Below are 18,771 nucleotides of genomic sequence, written 5' to 3'. Positions count from 1 at the left end.
ACTCACATAGATAAAATTCTAAGAAATAAGAGCTCAGAGTCAAAAATTGCGGAAGACACAAGGTGCCTTGAGTAAGAGTCAGCAGAAACAACAACAGAACAGAATCATGAAGACATCAGATTTTGGAATTACATACTCTATATATGACAAAATTAGATAAATAAAAGAGTGATTTGAAGCTATGAGTGAAAGGTAATAAACAAAAGAAAGAAGCAGATTTGAAATATCTATGCAGATTGGCCTTCTAGGTATGAAAAATAATTACAGATTTAAAATTCAGTAAATGTAGCAAGTTAAATGTTGTTAACTTGGGCAAAGGCAATATTTGAAGCATTTATGTTGAAAAATTTTCCAGAACTGATAGAAAATATTTAAGAATTCCAGCCAGAATTAATAAAAAGAAATGCGCATGTGCATATGTCATAGTGAAACAGCAGAATACTAAACACAGAAGAACCTTGAAATCAAGTACAGAAGGATGACATTACAGAGAAGGACTATTAAGACTAACAGTGATTTAAAAAGCCATGATGGAAGAAGGCAGTGGATATCTTCAAAGAGCTGAAAGAGAAGGACTATCAATGAAAATATTTTTCAATAATGCAGGCAAAGTAAAGGCATTTTCAGACAGAAACCAATGTATTTGGCACAAGTAGGCCCTCACTAAGGAAATTCTAAAAGATAAACATTAAGCAGAAGGAATATGATCCCAATTGGTAAGTCTAAGATGCAAAAAGGAAGGAAGAGCAAAGAAAATGATACATTGGGTTGGCCAAAAAAGGGCCTTTGGTTTTTAAGTTAAAAAAAAAAAAGCCACATTTTTCATTTTCACCAAGAACTTTATTAAACAACGTATTCACCCTTTTGTTCCACTACCTTCTGCCACTTTTCAGGCAACTTCATAATTCCATCTTCCCAAAACTTTTATCTTTTTGAGTAAAGAACTGTTGCAGGTGCCTTTTACAGTCTTCCAGAGAGCTGACATTTTTTCCAGAGAATTTTGTGAAGACTGAAATAAATGGAAATACAGAGGTGCAATGTCTGGTGAATATGGTGGATGAATCAGAACTTCCCAGCCAAGCTGTAACAGTTTTTGCCTGGTCATCAAAAGACATGCGGTCTTGCGTTATCCCGATGGAAGATTATGTGTTTTCTGTTGACGAATTCTGGATGCTTTTTGTCACATGCTGCTTTCAGTTGGTCTAATGGGGAGCAGTACTTGTTGGAATTAATCATTTGGTTTTCTGGAAGGAGCTCATAATAGAGGACTCCCTTCCAATCCCACCATATACACAACATCACCTTCTTTGGATGAAGACCAGCCATTAGTGTGGTTGGTGATGGTTCATTTTGCTTGCCCCACGATCTCTTCCGTTCCACATTGTTGTACAGTATCCACTTTTCATCGGCCATCACAATTTGTTTTAAAAATGGAACGTTTTATTTATGTTTCAGTAGAGAATCTCATGTGGAAATATAGTCAACAACGTTTTTTTTGGCTTAACTTATGTGGAACCCAAACATAAGAGAGATTAACATAACCAAGCTGGTGCAAATGATTTTCAGCAATTGATTTGGATATTTTGAGTATGTAAGCTATCTCCCATGTGGTATAACATTGGTTGTTCTCAATTAATGTCTTGATTTGATCGCTCTCAACCACAGTTGGTCTACCCGACGGTGGAGCATTCTCCAACTCTCCAGCACTAAACTTCACAAACCAGTTTTTTTTTTTAACATCTTTTATTGGAGTATAATTGCTTTACAATGGTGTGTTAGCTTCTGCTTTATAACAGAGTGAATCAGCTATACATATACATATATCCCCATATCTCCTCCCTCTTGCGTCTCCCTCCCACCCTCCCTGTCCCACCCCTCTAGGTGGTCACAAAGCACCGAGCTGATCTCCCAGTGCTCTGCGGCTGCTTCCCACTTGCTATCTAATTTACATTTGATAGTGTATATATAAAGTCCATACCACTCTCTCACTTTGTCCCAGCATACCCTTCCCCTTCCCTGTGTCTTCAAGTCCATTCTCTACGTCTGCCTCCTTATTCCTGTCCTGCCCCTAGCTTCTTCAGAACCATTTTTTTTTTTAGATTCCATATGTATGTGTTAGCATATGATATTTCTTTTTCTCTTTCTGACTTACTTCACTCTGCATGACAGGCTGTAGGTCCATCCACATCACTACAAATAACTCAATTTGGTTTCTTCTTATGGCTGAGTAATATTCCATTGCCTATGTGTGCCACATCTTTTTTATCCATTCATCTGTTGATGGACACATAGGTTGCTTCCATGTTCTGGCTGTTGTAGAGAGCTGCAGTGAACATTGTGGTACATGACTCTTTTTGAATTATAGTTTTCTCAGAATATACGCCCAGTAGTGGGATTGCTGGGTCATATGGTAGTTCACTTTTTAGTTTTTTAAGGAATCTCCATACTGTTCTCCATAGTGGCTCTGTGAATTTACATTCCCACAAACAGAGCAAGAGGGTTCCCTTTTCTCCACACCCTCTCCAGCATTTATTGTTTGTACATTTTTTGGTGATGGCCATTCTGACTGGTGTGAGGTGATATCTCATTGTAGTTTTGATTTGCATTTCTCTAAGGATTAGTGATGTTGAGCATCCTTTCATGTGTTTGTTGGCAATCTGTATATCTTCTTTGGAGAAATGTCTATTTAGGTCTTCTGCCCATTTTTGGACTGGGTTGTTTGTTTTTGTGACATTGAGCTGCATGAGCTGCTTGTATATTTTGGAGGTTAATCCTTTGTCAGTTGCTTCGTTTGCAAATATTTTCTCCCAATCTGAGGGTTGTCTTTCCATCTTGTTTATGGTTTCCTTTGCTGTGCAAAAGCTTTTAAGTTTCATTAGGTCATTTGTTTATTTTTGTTTTTATTTCCCTTACTCTAGGAGGTGGATCAAAAAGGATCTTGCTGTGATTTATGTCATAGAGTGTTCTGCCTATGTTTTCCTCTAAGAGTTTGATAGTGTCTGGCCTTACATTTAGGTCTGTAATCCATTTTGAGTTTCTTTTTGTGTATAGTGCTTAGGAGGGTTCTAATTTCATTCTTTTACACGTAGCTGTCCAGTTTTCCCAGCCCCACTTATTGAAGAGGATGTCTTTTCTCCATTGTATATTCTTGCCTTCTTTATCGAAAATAAGGTGACCATATGTGCGTGGGTTTATCTCTGGGCTTTCTATCTTGTTCCATTGATCTATATTTGTGTTTTTGGGCCAGTACCATACTGTCTTGATTACTATAGCTTTGTAGTGTAGTCTGAAGTCTGGGAGCCTTGATTCCTCCAGCTCCATTTTTCTTTCTCAAGATTGCTTTGGCTGTTCGGAGTCTTTTGTGTTTCCATACAAATTGTGAAATTTTTTGTTCTAGTTCTGTGAAAAATTCCATTGATAGTTTGATAGGGATTGCATTGAATCTGTAGATTGCTTTGGGTAGTATAGTCATTTTCACAATGTTGACTCTTCCAATCCAGCACATGGTACATTTCTCCATCTGTTTATATCATCTTTCATTTCTTTCATCAGTGTCTTATAGTTTTGTGCATACAGGTCCTTTGTCTCCTTAGGTAGGTTTATTGCTAGTTATTTTATTCTTTTTGTTGCAGCGGTAAATGGGAGTGTTTCCTTAATTTCTCTTTCAGATTTTTCATCATTCGTATATAGGAATGCAAGGGATTTCTGTACATTAATATTATATCCTGCTACTTTACCAAATTCATTGAATAGCTCTAGTAGTTTTCTGGTAGTCTTTAGGATTCTCTATGTATAGTATCATCTTACCTGCAAACAGTGACAACTTTACTTCTTTTCCGATTTGGATTCCTTTTCTTTCTTTCTCTTCTCTGATTGCTAGGGCCAAAACTATGTTGAATAATAGTGGTGAGAGTGGGCAGCCTTGTCTTGTTCCTGATCTTAGTGGAAATGCTTTCAGTTTTTCACCATTGAGAATGATGTTGGCTGTGGGTTTGTCATATATGGCCTTTATTATGTTGAGGTAAGTTCCCTCTATGCCTACTTTCTAGAGGATTTTTATCATAAGTGGGTGTTGAATTTTGTCAAAAGCTTTTTCTGCATCTATTGAGATGATCATATGGTTTTTCTCCTTCAGTTTGTTAATATGGTTTATCACATTGATTGATTTGCGTATATTGAAGAATCCTTGCATTCCTGGGATAAACCCCACTTGATCATGGTGTATGATCCTTTTAATATGTTGTTGGATTCTGTTTGCTAGTATTTTGTTGAGGATTTTTGCATCTATGTTCATCAATGATATTGGCCTGTAGTTTTCTTTCTTTGTGACATCTTTGTCTGGTTTTGGTATCAGGGTAATGGTGGCCTCATAGAATGAGTTTGGGAGTGTTCCTCCCTCTGCTATATTTTGGAAGTTTGAGAAGGATAGGTGTTAGCTCTTCTCTAAATGTTTGATAGAATTCGCCTGTGAAGCGTTCTGGTCCTGGGCTTTTGTTTATTGGAAGATTCTTAATCAGCCTGAATTTCAGTGCTTGTGATTGGTCTGTTTATATTTTCTATTTCTTCCTGGTTCAGTCTCTGAAGGTTGTGCTTTTGTAAGAATTTGTCCATTTCCTCCAGGTTGTCCATTTGATTGGCATGTAGTTGCTTGTAGTAATCTGTCATGATCCTTTGTACTTCTGCAGTGTCAGTTGTTACTTCTCCGTTTTCATTTCTAATTCTATTGATTTGAGTCTTCTCCCTTTTTTTTTTTTGATGAGTCTGGCTAATGGTTTATCAATTTTGTTTATCTTCTCAAAGAACCAGCTTTTAGTTTTATTGATCTTTGCTATTGTTTCCTTCATTTCTTTTTCATTTATTTCTGATCTGATCTTTATGATTTCTTTCCTTCTGCTAACTTTGGTTTTTTTTTTCTTCTTTTTTCTCTAATTGCTTTAGGTGTACAGTTAGGTTGTTTATTTGAGACGTTTCTTGTTTCTTGAGGTAGGATTGTATTGCTATAAACTTCCCTCTTAGAACTGCTTTTGCTGCATTCCATAGGTTTTGGGTCATCGTGTTTTCATTGTCATTTGTTTCTAGGTATTTTTAAATTTCCTCTTTGATTTCTTCAGTGATCTCTTGGATATTTAGCAGTGTATTGTTTAGCCTGTATGTGTTTGTATTTTGTATAGATATTTTCCTGTAATTGGTATCTAGTCTCAAAGCATTGTGGTCAGTGAAGATACTTGATATGATTTCAATTTTCTTAAATTTACCAAGGCTTGATTGTGACCCAAGATATGATCTATCCTGGAGAATCTTCCATGAACACTTGGGAAGAAAGTTTATTCTGTTGTTTTGGGATGGAATATTCTATAAAAATCAATTAAGTCCATCTTGTTTAATGTATCATTTAAAGCTTGTTTTTCTGTATTTATTTTCATTTTGGATAATCTGTCCATTGTTGAAAGTGGGGTGTTAACGTCCCCTACTATGATTGTGTTACTGTTGATTTCCCCTTTTATGGAGGTTAACATTTGCCTTATATATTGAGGTGCTCCTATGTTGGGTGCATAAATATTTACAATTGTTACATGTTCTTCTTGGATTGATCCCTTGATCATTATGTAGTGTCCTTCTTTGTCTGTTGAAATAGACTTTATTTTAAAGTCTATTTTATCTGATATGAGAATTGCTACTCCAGCTTTCTTTTGATTTCCATTTGAATGGAACATCTTTTTCCATTCCCTCACTTTCAGTCTGTTTGTGTCCCTGCATCTGAAGTGGGTCTTTTGTAGACAGCGTGTATACAGGCATTGTTTTTGTATCCGTTCAGCCACTCTGTGTCTTTTGTTTGGAGCATTTAATCCATTTACATTTAAGGTAATTATCGATATATATGTTCTTATTACCATTTTCTTAATCGTTTTGGGTTTGTTATTGTAGGTCTTTTCCTTCTCTTGTGTTTCCTGCCTAGAGAAGTTCCTTTAGCATTTGTTGTAAAGCTGGTTTGGTGGTGCTGAGTTCTTTTAGCTTTGGCTTGCCTGTAAAGGTTTTAATTTGTCCGTCGAGTCTGAATGAGATCCTTGCTGGGTAGAGTAATCTTGGTTGTAGGTTTTTCCCTTTCATCACTTTAAATATGTCCTGCCACTCCTTTCTGGCTTGCAGAGTTTCTGCTGAAAGATCAGCCGTTAACCTTATGGGGATTCCCTTGTGTGTTATTTGTTGATTTTCCCTTGCTGCTTTTAATATTTTTTCTTTGTATTTAATTTTTGGTAGTTTGATGAATATGTGTCTTGGCCATTACTCCTTGGGTTTATCCTGTATGGGACTCTCTGTGCTTCCTGTACTTGATTAAATATTTCTTTTCCCATATTAGGGAATTTTTCAACGCTAATGTCTTCAAATATTTTCTCAGTCCCTTTCTTTTTCTCTTCTTCTTCTGGGACCCCTATAATTTGAATGTTGGTGCATTTAATGTTGTCCCAGAGGTCTCTGAGACTGTCCTCAATTCTTTTCCTTCTTTTTTCTTTATTCTTCTCTGCAGTAGTTATTTCCACTGTTTTATCTTCCAGGTCACTTATCCGTTCTTCTGCCTCAGTTATTCTGCTATTGATTCCTTCTAAGAATTTTTAATTTCGTTTATTGTGTTGTTCATCATTGTTTGTTTCCTCTTTAGTTCTTCTAGGTCCTTGTTAACTGTTTCTTGCATTTTGTCTATTCTATTTCCAAGATTTTGGATCATCTTTACTATCATTATTCTGAATTCTTTTTCAGGTAGACTGCCTATTTCCTCTTCATTTGTTTGGTCTGGTGGGTTTTTTTTTTTTTTTTTTTTTTTTTTTTTTTTTTTTGCGGTACGCGGGCCTCTCACTGTTGTGGCCTCTCCCGTTGCGGAGCACAGGCTCCGGACGCGCAGGCTCAGCGGCCATGGCTCACGGGCCCAGCCGCTCCGCGGCATATGGGATCCTCCCGGACCGGGGCACGAACCCGTATCCCCTGCATCGGCAGGCGGACTCTCAACCACTGCGCCACCAGGGAGGCCCGGTCTGGTGGGTTTTTACGTTGCTCCTTCATCTGCTGTTTGTTTCTCTGTCTTCTCATTTTGCTTAACTTACTGTGTTTGGGATCTCCTTTTTGCAGGCTGCAGGTTCGTAGTTCCTGTTGTTTTTGCTGTCTGCCCCAGTGGCTCAGGTTGGTTCAGTGGGTTGTGTAGGCTTCCTGATGGAGGGGACTAGTGCCTGTGTTCTGGTGGATGAGGTTGGATCTTGTCTTTCTGGTGGGCAGGTCCGCATCCGGTGGTGTGTTTTGGGGTGTCTGTGACCTTATGATTTTACGCAGCCTCTCTGCTAATGGGTGGTATTGTGTTCCTGTCTTGCTAGTTGTTTGGCAAAGGGTGTCCAGCACTGTAGCTTGCTGGTCGTTGAGTGGAGCTGAGTCTTGGCGTTGAGCTGGAGATCTCTGGGAGAGCTTTCTCCTTTTGATATTACGTGGAGCTGGGAAGTCTGTGGTGGACCAGTGTCCTGAACTCGAGTCTCCCACCTCTGAGGCACAGGCCTCACACCAGGCCATAGCATCAGAAACCTGTCAGCCACACGGCAAAAGAGAAAAAGGAAAAAAATATATATATCGTTGCTCCCAAAGTCCACCGCCTCACTTTTTGGATGATTCGTTGTCTATTCAGGTATTCCACAGATGCAGGGTACATCAAATTGATTGTGGAGCTTTAATCCACTGCTTCTGAGGCTGCTGGGAGAGATTTCCCTTTCTCTTCTTTGTTCACACAGCTCTTGGGGTTCAGGTTTGGATTTGGCCCTGCCTCTGAGTGTAGGTCTCCTGAGGGCGTCTGTTCTTTGCTCAGACAGGACAGGTTAAAATAGCAGCTCATTAGGGGGCTCTGGCTCACTCAGGCCACGGGGAGGGAGGGATATGGAATGCGGGGCGACCCTGTGGCGGCAGAGGCCGGCATGATGTTGCAGCAGCCTGAGGCGCGCCGTGTGTTCTCCCAGGGAGATTGTTCCTGCATCATAGGACCCTGGCAGTGGTGGGCTGCACAGGCTCCCGGAGGGGAGGTGTGGATAGTGACCTGTGCTTGCCTACAGGCTTCTTAGTGGCTGCAGCACCAACCTTAGCGTTTCATGCCCGTCTCTGATGTCCACACTGATAGCCGTGGCTCATGCCCGTCTCTGGAGCTCATTTCAGTGGTGCTCTGAATCCCCTCTCCTTGCACACCCCGAAACAATGGTCTCTTGCCTCTTAGGCAGGTCCAGACTTTCTCCCGGCCTCCCTTCTGGCTAGCTGTGGCGCACTAGCCCCCTTCAGGCTGTGTTCATGCAGCCAACCCCAGTCCTCTCCCTGGGGTCTGACCTCTGAAGCCGGAGCCTCAGCTCCCAGCCCCCGCCCCCCCCCCCGGTGGGTGAGCAGACAAGCCTCTCAGGCTGGTGAGTGCAGGTCGACATCGATCCTCTGTGTGGGAATCTCTCCGCTTTGCCGTCTGCACCCCCGTTGCTGCGATCTCCTCCATGGCTCCGAAGCTTCCCCCCCGCCACCCCCCGTCTCCACTAATGAAGGGTCTTCCTAGTGTGTGGAAACCTTTCCTCCTTCACAGCTCCCTCCCAGAGGTGCAGGTCCCATCCCTATTGTTTTGTCTCTGTTTTTTCTTTTTTCTTGTGCCCTACCGAGGTACGTGGCGAGCTTCTTGCCTTTTGGGAGGTCTGAGGTCTTCTGCCAGTGTTCAGTAGGTGTTCTGTAGGAGTTGTTCCTCATGTAGATGTATTTGTGGGGAGGAAGGTGAAATCCACGTCTTACTCCTCTGCCGTCTTGAAGGTCTCCCCCACAAACCACTTTTGACACATTCATTCAGTCACAGCACTTTCTCCATACACTGCACAAACCTTTTTTTGTGTGTTTTGGTTGTGTTTTTACCTTTTTTGAAATAATAAAGCACGATATGCTGAAAATGTTGCTTTTTTTTTTCCAACTTCAGTATTAAAATGGCTACACAAAAATTCACCAATTTTGATGTCTTTTTGTAAATGCACGCTGATATGACAGCTGTCACATACAGTCTAACAAAATTGTTTTGCATGAAGTTAGAAACAAGTAAGTGCTACTAGAGCCATCTTATCAAAGAAACCGAATGAACCTTTTGGCCAACCCAATATATGGGTAAATCTTCAAAAAGGAAGATATACCTATATAAAAAAATAATGAAAATGAAGATGATGTTTTGTGAGGTTCTAGAAAAGAAGTAAAATTCTGACCAACAATAGCAGGTGAGTTGGGAAGGGGTAATAGAGTTAATGCATTCTAAAGTTATTGTATTATTTGAGAGGAGAATAAAGATATGAATTATGTGTAACCTTTACCAAGGAAGGTATGTGTGTTAAAATTTCTAGGGTAACTTCTGAAGAATAGAGATAGAGGGTGTCAATTCCAAACTGGTTGTGGAGGGAAAAAAAAGACAAAAACAAACCAAACAACAACAAAAAACTCAATCTAAAAGAAGGTAAGACAGGACAAAAAGAAGTATAGAATATGGAACCAATAGAAATCACAAAATAAGAAGTAGATAGTTATCCATGTATTTCAGTAATTACTAGAAAAAGAAAAAATATTTAAATGACCTAGTTGACAGAAGAAGATTTTCAGACTAGAGTATTATGTTTTGTTAAAGTACTGTTCATGGTGTTTTTGTTTTTTAAATCAAACCAACACAGAATGGTTTGAAGTGGAAAATAAGTTCTCCTGGCTGGAAGTCTGTATTCCCTTTCACAGAAGTAACTACTATATTTTTCCATTTCCTTCCAGACGTTTTCTATATATTGTTCTCCAGACTTCTTTTTTTGTCCTCTCACTTTACCAGTGTTGGAACATTTTTCCATGTTAACATATATTGCTGTTATTTGTTCTTGTTAATAGCTGCAGAGTATTTTGTTGTACAGAGGTAACATTCATTTAATCCCTTATCGATGTACATTTAGGTTATTTCCACATTTTTTTGCTGTTGGAATCAGTGTTGCAGTGGACATCTTTATATGTATTGTTGGGTATATAAAGTTTGATTAATAGTGCCAAGTGGCTTCCAAAAAGCGTGATCAGTTTTTCATTTTCACAAGTAGATTTGAAAATATGTTTCTCAATACTGTCTCCAAAATATATATTACTGGGAATTGTAAAACTTCTGCAGAACTGATGGGATTAAAAAATAGCTTTGATTTGCATTTCTTTAATTTGAGAATAAGCATCCTTTATAAGTTTATTGGCATTTATATTTCCTTTACTATGAAATACCCATCCATCCTCTTTTCTTAGCCTGCTGTTGAAGGTGTCTATGAGAGTGGGGTTATTTGTGAAATACTTTTTGAAAGTTGATTTTGAAATTCCAAGATTCTTCTTTATCTCAGGATAATTTTTTATTATTTTTATGGAGTGCTTAGAAATGTCTGATGGAGGATACTAGTACTAGAAATTAGTTGGTGCAGTCCAAAGGATTCCTTTCAAAGACTTATAGCCAAGTTCAGAGATCTGGAATATGACATTGGTATCAGTTGTTATGTTTGGTTCTTCTTGGGCTAACATCCATAAAATGGATGTCCAGAAAGTCTACTCTACCTTTGACTGTATTCCATAGAAATGAGCAGTTCTTTCTGGATTTAATCTCTTCCTTGCTCTGATTTTGTTTATTTTTTAGTCCATGCTGTGTTGGCATTCCAATCATAGGCCACATCTCAGTAAGGTGGTTGTTCCTCTTTTGCTGGAAAGGAGGACGTAGTAGTAAGTACTTTGCCAGAGTCCTGGGAGTTACTCAGCCTCCTCCCAGATACTCGCTTTCCAGTTACCAGGATCCTTTTCTTTTTTTTTTTTTTTTAATTGGTTGCAGTTGGAAAGTCAGCTGGGGTTATGATGCAGCAACTCCAGAGATCACTTTCTGATTTTGGTTTAGGCTTCATAATGATGCCGTTTCCCTTTATGTCTTGGGCCAGGCGTTCCAGAAATTGGGATTGTTCTTTTCTTGCTGCAAACTGCCCTGTTGTTTGAAGCACTAAGTGACTCTTCCACACTATGGCTCATTCTTTAAGCCCTTTAAATTGATCTACGTCAGCAGCTATTTATGTAGTTATAGATATTGGTTTAATGAATTAACCTCAGTATTAAATTCATGATCTACTACCATATTGTTTCAGGGAGGGATATGATGAATCGTATGGCTGCCTTTCATTTTGCCACGATCAGATTTTTAATACTTAGGACCCTTTTTGTTGTTGTTGTTAAAATCTGAGAGGCATATTGCTTTTAGTCATTTGCTAAGTACTATTTTTAGGACCCATTTGATTACCAAAACCCTTAAGAGGATATTGAATCCAAGTGTAATCCAAAGGACCCTTATTATACACGAGGGGTGCAACCAGATTACTTCAGTTCATTCCCAGAGTGTGAACACTTAAGCCCTTTATGTCAACTTGCCAATAGTATCAAAAGGCCCTACAGTTCCAGTCTCTTACCTTCCAAGACTTCTACTCTTTCCTTATTATGTTTTTATAAATGTCTTAAGTGTGGCATTATTAGAGTCTAACTTAACACTATTTTGGTGGACTGATTGTAGTAGAAGCAACTGGTAGCTAAGTAAACGGCTGGCATTGGCTAATTGTATCCAGAGCTAAGAAATTGAAAGCAAAGACCAGACTCCAGAGTGACCCCAGATACTAAGGTCGTATCTTATAGAGTAGCATGTTTTGGGGAATGGGCTTCCTACTTCAGTTAAAAATTGTAGTTGAGGGTTGCCGTGTGCTGCTAGACAGGAGATGGCTTAGGAACAAGGGACAGCGGTAGAGTTTGTCCACCTTTAAAACTTGGTCTTCAGAATCTTGTAGTGCTTGTTACCCTTATTATTAGCAAATCTGTCTCTGAGGGTTAGCCTTGAAACACTGTGGTGAAGGCTGGGATCACTGAATGTGCCAAACTTAAACCCTAATACAGTGGTTTTTTCAAAAAAATTAAAAACATAAATCCCTGTGTCAGTACCATCTAGAGGGACTTCCCTGGCGGTCCAGTGGTTAAGACTCTGCGCTCCCAACGCAGGGGGCCCAGGTAAGATCGCTGGTCAGGGAACTAGATCCCGCATGCTGCAACTAAGAATCCCGAATGTGGTGATGAAGATCCTGCATGCCACAACTAAGACCCGGCGCAGCCAAATATAATAAACAAACAAACCATATAGAACTCTATAACTAATACTGCACTTTTCAGTTCCTTTTTACAGCTACCTCTCAGAGCTCAAGCCAGTCTTAAAAGCACTGAAAATCTGGACTGGTTCCACTATACCATCTCGAACACAGAGCTACTGTCTCTCTTTCTTCCCTATGGATCACCTTTCTGGCTGAAAGGGGACACTTGTTTTCTTCCTAGGACTATCAGGTTGAGTTCCCTAACACACGACTGCCCTCATCAGAGAAGAAGGGCAAAAACACCCACACATTCTGTCTCTGGTGGATTTTTCCCTTCCTATATATGGACATACTCATCAGCCAGGTTTTTAGTAGGACATTTCTAGGAACCTTAGCCACAGTCATTCATGGACTCTTATTCTGATATTCTACTTTTAATGTGATTCTCCTGTAACTAACAACTGACTCAGTTTTCCATGCTTCACGTTTTCAAGACACCAAATGTGATTGGCTCATCCCATTTTTTAACATCATTTGTCCCACCTCAGTGCGTTCAGCAAGTAGAAAACCACAAGGCACACACAGTAGGTCCTGCTGCATGGAGGTGGATTCTCTTAGGAGGGCTGTGTTAGGCTGGCAGTGGTTAGTCCTTTAAAAAAAAGTGCCATTAGCACAAGTAGGAAAGTCCAAAGAGAAAATTGATGTCTGAGAGAAGATGTGGAACCCTCAGGCGTATTAAATTCAAGGTGCTAGCAAGGCATTCCGGTAAAAATAACAGGTACCTAGTCAAAACTGCAGATATGGGGCTCTGATCCTCAACTACTCTAGTTGACTGCTGGGGTATGAAGAATGAAACTTCTCTTTTCTGAGAAAATAGCTTCTCAAAACCCATTTATGCATGAACAACAGAGCTGGAACCTACAGGCCTGAGGCCTCTGAACTTAGTGGATTTTATGCTGTATCTCAGTGAAAGGTAACAGTGATCTGGTATCACCCAATCAGAAAAATGAAATAAATCCTAATTTCAAGTAATTTTGATGAGGCTGATGTAAGCCATCAAAGAATAGCTATATCTGTGATAAGTAACTGTATTTAGCTTACTTGCCTTTCAGGATGAACTACAAAATATTATCTTTATGTAAAACTGCTTCATGGTACAATTTCGGTTCATAGAAGATTCTGCCCACTTTGCATTGAAGCTTAAGATAATACTGTGAAATAGATATTTGAATAACATACTCAAAACTGAAGTTTATTCACTAAGTTACGTGTATTAAAGAAGGCACAGTCCCCAAACATCTGAGTTATTAATGACCTGTTCTTGTGAATTCTAGCTTCTAGTTACAGTCATAAAAAGCTGTCGCTCAGTCTCACCAAGACTCTGTCTTTCCTGGCAGAAACCTCACACAGCGACTACTGGGAGCACAGTTGTAGTGTGGAACTCAGCTGATTTTCCTGAAGAATTAGTGTCTGTTACTCGTAGTTTTAATTCAGCCGTATTATTGACTTTTACAGGTCAGTTTAAGAATTTAGACATCATTAAGAAGTTAGGCACCATTTGTAAAGTTACTCCTGTGAGAAAATATATTCTAAATCCTAGACCTAACTGAAGAATTGTTCAGCACAGCTCAGATATAAGACTTCTGTGCACATTTAAAAGTGATTATGTAGGGAATTCCCTGGCAGTCCAGTGGTTAGGACTATGCGCTTCCATTGCAGGGGGCACAGGTTGTTTTTGTTTTTTAATGTATTTATTTATTTATTTTTGGCTGCGTTGGGTCTTCATTGCTGCAAGCTTTTTACTGTAATCTTCAGGAGTTATCCCGTACTTCTGCCTTGGTTGATAATGGGGAACATGAAATTATCATCTATTTTGGGTTATCTTAGATGATCCCCTTCTACTGGCAGATTATTTTTTAAATAATTTATTTAATTAATTTATTTTTGGCTGCATTGGGTCTTCGTTGCTGCACGCAGGCTTTCTCTAGTTGCGGCGAGTGCGGGCGACTCTTCATTGTGGTGTGCGGGCTTCTCATTGCGGTGGCTTCTTTTATTGAGAGTGCAGGCTCCAGGCGTGTGGGTTCAGTATTTGTGGCATGAGGGCTCAGTAGTTGTGGCTCGCAGGCTCTAGAGCACAGGCTCAGTAGTTGTGGCACACAGGCTTAGTTGCTCCATGGCAAGTGGGATCTTCCCAGACCAGGGCTCGAACCCCTGTCCCCTGCATTGGCAGGCGGATTCTTAACCCCTGCACCACCAGGGAAGTCCCTATTGGCAGATTATTAGGAAATTATTTTCTTTCTCTCTTTTTAGGAACTCTATATGGTGCTTGCTGAAATAAATTTCTAATGGTAAAATGTTGCCACTGTGCACTTATGTTTAAGGTATATGTAACCATTCATGTAATACAGGTTTTCCCATTTTTTAAAATAAAAGCTAAATTTTCTTTAAAGATATTTGCTCAGATTTTTATTGTTAGAAAATTGTACCCTTAATTGATTTATCTAGTTCTTTAAAATTGGTAACACTAAATTATTTAACTGAATTATCAATTAATGTTAACTTGAAGGGACTGTTGAAAAGAGTGCCATAATGATTATAAATAAATTTGGTGTATCATATCTAAATTAAATATATGTATAAACCACATCAGTAATGACTGTTTTTTTTTAAAGGTACTTTATGGCATAGAAAAATATTTAAAGCTTTGTTTTGGCTCTGAATTGAAAGTTGTAATATAAGGGGAAAATATCTCTGATTTGTGTGAGAATTTTATTTGTTTATCTAAGGCCTAATTTCTAAGTTTTTCCTTCTTGGCCTTGTATGTTATTCTAAGATGACTTTTAAGTTAGAGCTAGAGCTTATCCGGACACCACTGGTTTTAAACGTGATGTTGTTTTACAAAAGACCATTACAAAACACTATCTAATAAAAAATATCTTATGGTGATGTCCTAACAAGGAACACTTTTGTTTGTATCTTTCTTGCCTCCAACATAGAATAATACTGCTGTTGCATTTATTCTGTGTCAAATATTGTATTAAATGCACTACATACTCTTTCTCACAGTGTTCCCAACTGAGGGACTTGCATAAACAGAAGCTTAGGGGCATGAGAATGTATTTAAAAAATGGCCAGCTGGGCTTCCCTGGTGGCGCAGTGGTTGAGAGTCTGCCTGCCGATGCAGGGGACGTGGGTTCGTGCCCCGGTCCGGGAGGATCCCACATGCCGCAGAGCGGCTGGGCCCTTGAGCCATGGCCGCTGGGTCTGCGCATCCGGAGCCTGTGCTTCGCAACGGGAGAGGCCACAACAGTGAGAGGCCTGCGTACCGCAAAAAAAAAAAAAAAAAAAAAAAAAGGGCCAGCAACTGGTGTTACCAAAATGTAGGGAATGTTTCTGGAAAGTGGTAGATAAGGAAGCCAAACAGGTGGAATGAATTCAGATGATACTTTAATGGATTCATCTGTGATTCAGAAGAGTTAGATTGCCCAAGGTTACATTGCCAGTGAATGGCTGAATTGGCACTTGAATCCAGGTATGTCTAACCCAGACCTCGAGCTCTTCTTCATTATATTGCATTTACATAATACAAATGCAATCATTTTATCAACTTCTAAACTCCTTTTACTGGAGTGAAACACTTTCTATGCAAAATGAAGTTTGGTGGTGACAATGTCATTCTAGGCAGTATTCCCGTATTAACCATAAAATTCCCATAAATAAGGAATATTTTATTTTAGTATAACTTTTTCTAGTTAAACAACCCAAATAGGTTTTTGGTAGACAAATTGGAAAATCCAACTCAAAAAAGAAGAAAGCAAAGTTACTTTAAATTTTACCACCCAGACAAACATTGTGTATGTTTTTGAGACATTTTTTTCTGTATACATATGTACTTATATAATATATATATATAATATCCCTTTTTCACTTAATATATCATGAACATGTTTTCATATCAAAACATGTTTTAACTGTGTTGTAATATCTATGACTGTACCATAAGTTATTTTGCCATGCTTTCATTATTAAGTAACACTGTAGAGAATATCATCTCTGCATATCTCAAGAAAATAAATGTTGAAGTGAAATTATGAGTTCTAGGATTTTATACATTTTTAAGGCTTCTGGCTTTATAGAAAGAATGTACCAGTGTACATTCCCATTAAAGTATTAAGAATGTCTAATTCTTCATCTCTGATACTTACTGTAAAGTTTTCCTTCTTATAGATAGAGACACATAATGTAACATGGTGACCAAGTTATTATCATTTTGTTTTTCAGGAGATGATTTTTCTTTGATTCAACAAGAGATATTTATGGTTAAAGAATGTAAGCATTGCAACATTGTTGCCTACTTCGGGAGCTATCTCAGGTAAAAAACACAAAAGCATCTACTCTGTCTTTGTATTTCATATTTCTTTGCTCACACACCCCCTCCCTTTCATGTAAGTGCTGTTTTGTATATAAATTTTAAAAATTATTTGTCTCAAGTTCTAAAATTTCTCAGGTCTTCTTATTGTCTACTCTTTTATATTAATGACAGTTTCATTTATTTATTTATACCTTATCTGGCAACCTTAATGAAATACTATGAATGATTACAAGTAAGTGTTTTAGCTTATAAAACTGATCACGTTCTAAACCATTTAAGGTGGGAACAAAGCTGAAATTAATATGCTTTTCTGTATCCTGAAGAAAGACTGCAAGGGCAATTTCCTGTTGCAGTGTATCCTAAACCTGCAATGTATCCTAAACCTGCAGTGTATCCTAAACCTTTGTGTGCTGAAGAGTGACAGCCTTCAAGATATGTCTATTGTTGAGAATTACTAACTAATATAATTTTCTTTCTCTTTCATGTTAGTCGGGAGAAACTATGGATTTGTATGGAATACTGTGGTGGCGGATCACTTCAAGATATTTACCATGGTACTGTTAATTTGACTCCACATTTTAAAACTTTGACTTTAATGACTATTATTTGACATTTCTAGTTAACAAGGGATACTAACAGGTAGATTTACTGTTCTTCTGTCCTGCTTCTGGGTATTGCATAAAAGAAACCTATATTTTATATTTTGTTGGTTATTCAGTTAAATTGCTGGAGCCTGAACTGAGAAATCGGAGAGTACTTGAACAATCCAGATTTTACTTTTCAGACGTAGTCTCTAGCAAGTCTTATGTAGTCTCTAGGGAAGTATTTTATCTACACACAAAACTGCCTAAACTTCCTTGTAAATTAGAGTTGAAATGCAAAGGGTGACTCTCACGTAAAGCAAATTACATGTCTAAATAATAACTTAAGCTGCTAACTAGGAAAACAATTTAGTTGTTGCTATAATATTTTTGTATTAAAAATATATAATTTTAAGAATTTGGAGTATTTTATTTAGCATTATGTTAATTTAGACAACTTTCTGAATTGAACTTTCCCTTATAATATTATATTATAATGACTATTCTCTTTTATTTTACCCCTGTTGTTGATTTTTAAAAATTATTGGTAGAAAACAGCTCTGTGCCACTTGATTTAAAATTCTTTTCTATGGGACTTCCCTGGTAGTCCAGTGAGTAAGACTCCCTGCTCCCAGTGCAGGGGGCCCGGGTTCGATCCTTGGTTGTGGAACTAGATCCCGCATGCATGCCGAGACTAAGAAGCCCACAAGCCTCAACTAAGAAGTTCACATGCCACAACTGAAACAAACAAACAAAAGATCTCGCATGCTGCAACTAAAGATAACATGTGCCACAACTGAGACCTGGTACAGCCTAAATATTAAAGGGCTTCCCTGGTGGCACAGTGGTTGAGAGTCCGCCTGCCGATGCAGGGGACACGGGTTCGTGCCCCTGTCTGGGAGGATCCCACATGCCGCGGAGCGGCTGGGCCCATGAGCCATGGCTGCTGAGCCTGCACGTCCAGAGCCTGTGCTCCACAACGGGAGAGGCCACAACAGTGAGAGGCCCGCGTACCGCAAAAAAAAAAAAATACATAAAAATAAATAAATAAATAAAATTATTTTCTATGATTTTATGAAGAATTATCTTTTATATGAAGAATTTTTATCTAATATCTATAATTTTTTCACAGAATGAGAACTCGAAGATATGGATTAATAAAACTATGCAGTGGGCATTTTTTATTTATTTTACTACTTACCCTTTTAAATTGAAAGAATAGTTTTGAGACATTAATTTTATTTCTTTATGAAATTTCTGCTTTCCATTATTAAACCTGCTATTTATTGAATTAAATTGAATCTAAAAATATTCATCCCTGTAAATAATATACTAGATAGCATAGTAATCAAGAATAACTACACCTATAATAACTGTTAATAAAGTGGTTTCCCTTCTTTTACTCCTATTTTATCAAGTTACTGTGAATCAAAATTTTATGTTCCTGAGGAGGTGTAGAGAACCAGTGATTAAAATATGTAGTAAAATATTTTCTTAAGTAAAGATTACATGTAAGTGTATCTGATTTTGATTTCACTGTCAGCAAATACCACCCCGGATTTCAAATATTCTTTCATGGTATTGGAAGGCATATTTCCAAAGCCCCTAGTTGGGTACTTGCAGAAGGATTTTATATTTCATAGGAGAGATTTGGTTGTCAGAAGTGACCTAA

The 18,771-nt window shown here is 38.4% G+C and overlaps 1 protein-coding gene across 3 annotated transcripts in view; it reads left to right on the top strand.

Moving 5' to 3' along the window:
• The window catches only part of MAP4K5 (mitogen-activated protein kinase kinase kinase kinase 5), a 151,134-nt gene that overhangs the window by 49,772 nt on the left and 82,591 nt on the right, over positions 1–18,771 (top strand). For all 3 annotated transcript variants that reach the window (XM_082617619.1, XM_082617620.1, XM_082617618.1), the window contains exons 4-5: positions 16,428–16,518; positions 17,008–17,072. In XM_082617619.1, the coding sequence (XP_082473745.1) occupies positions 16,428–16,518; positions 17,008–17,072 (156 nt within the window). The remainder of the gene's footprint in view (positions 1–16,427; positions 16,519–17,007; positions 17,073–18,771) is intronic.

This window comes from Mesoplodon mirus (assembly GCF_964341445.2).
Source record: "Mesoplodon mirus genome assembly, chromosome: 4".
Lineage (NCBI taxonomy): Eukaryota > Metazoa > Chordata > Mammalia > Artiodactyla > Ziphiidae > Mesoplodon > Mesoplodon mirus.
The sequence above is the reverse complement of the archived record's forward strand: the minus strand, read 5'-3'. Positions and strand labels throughout refer to the sequence as shown.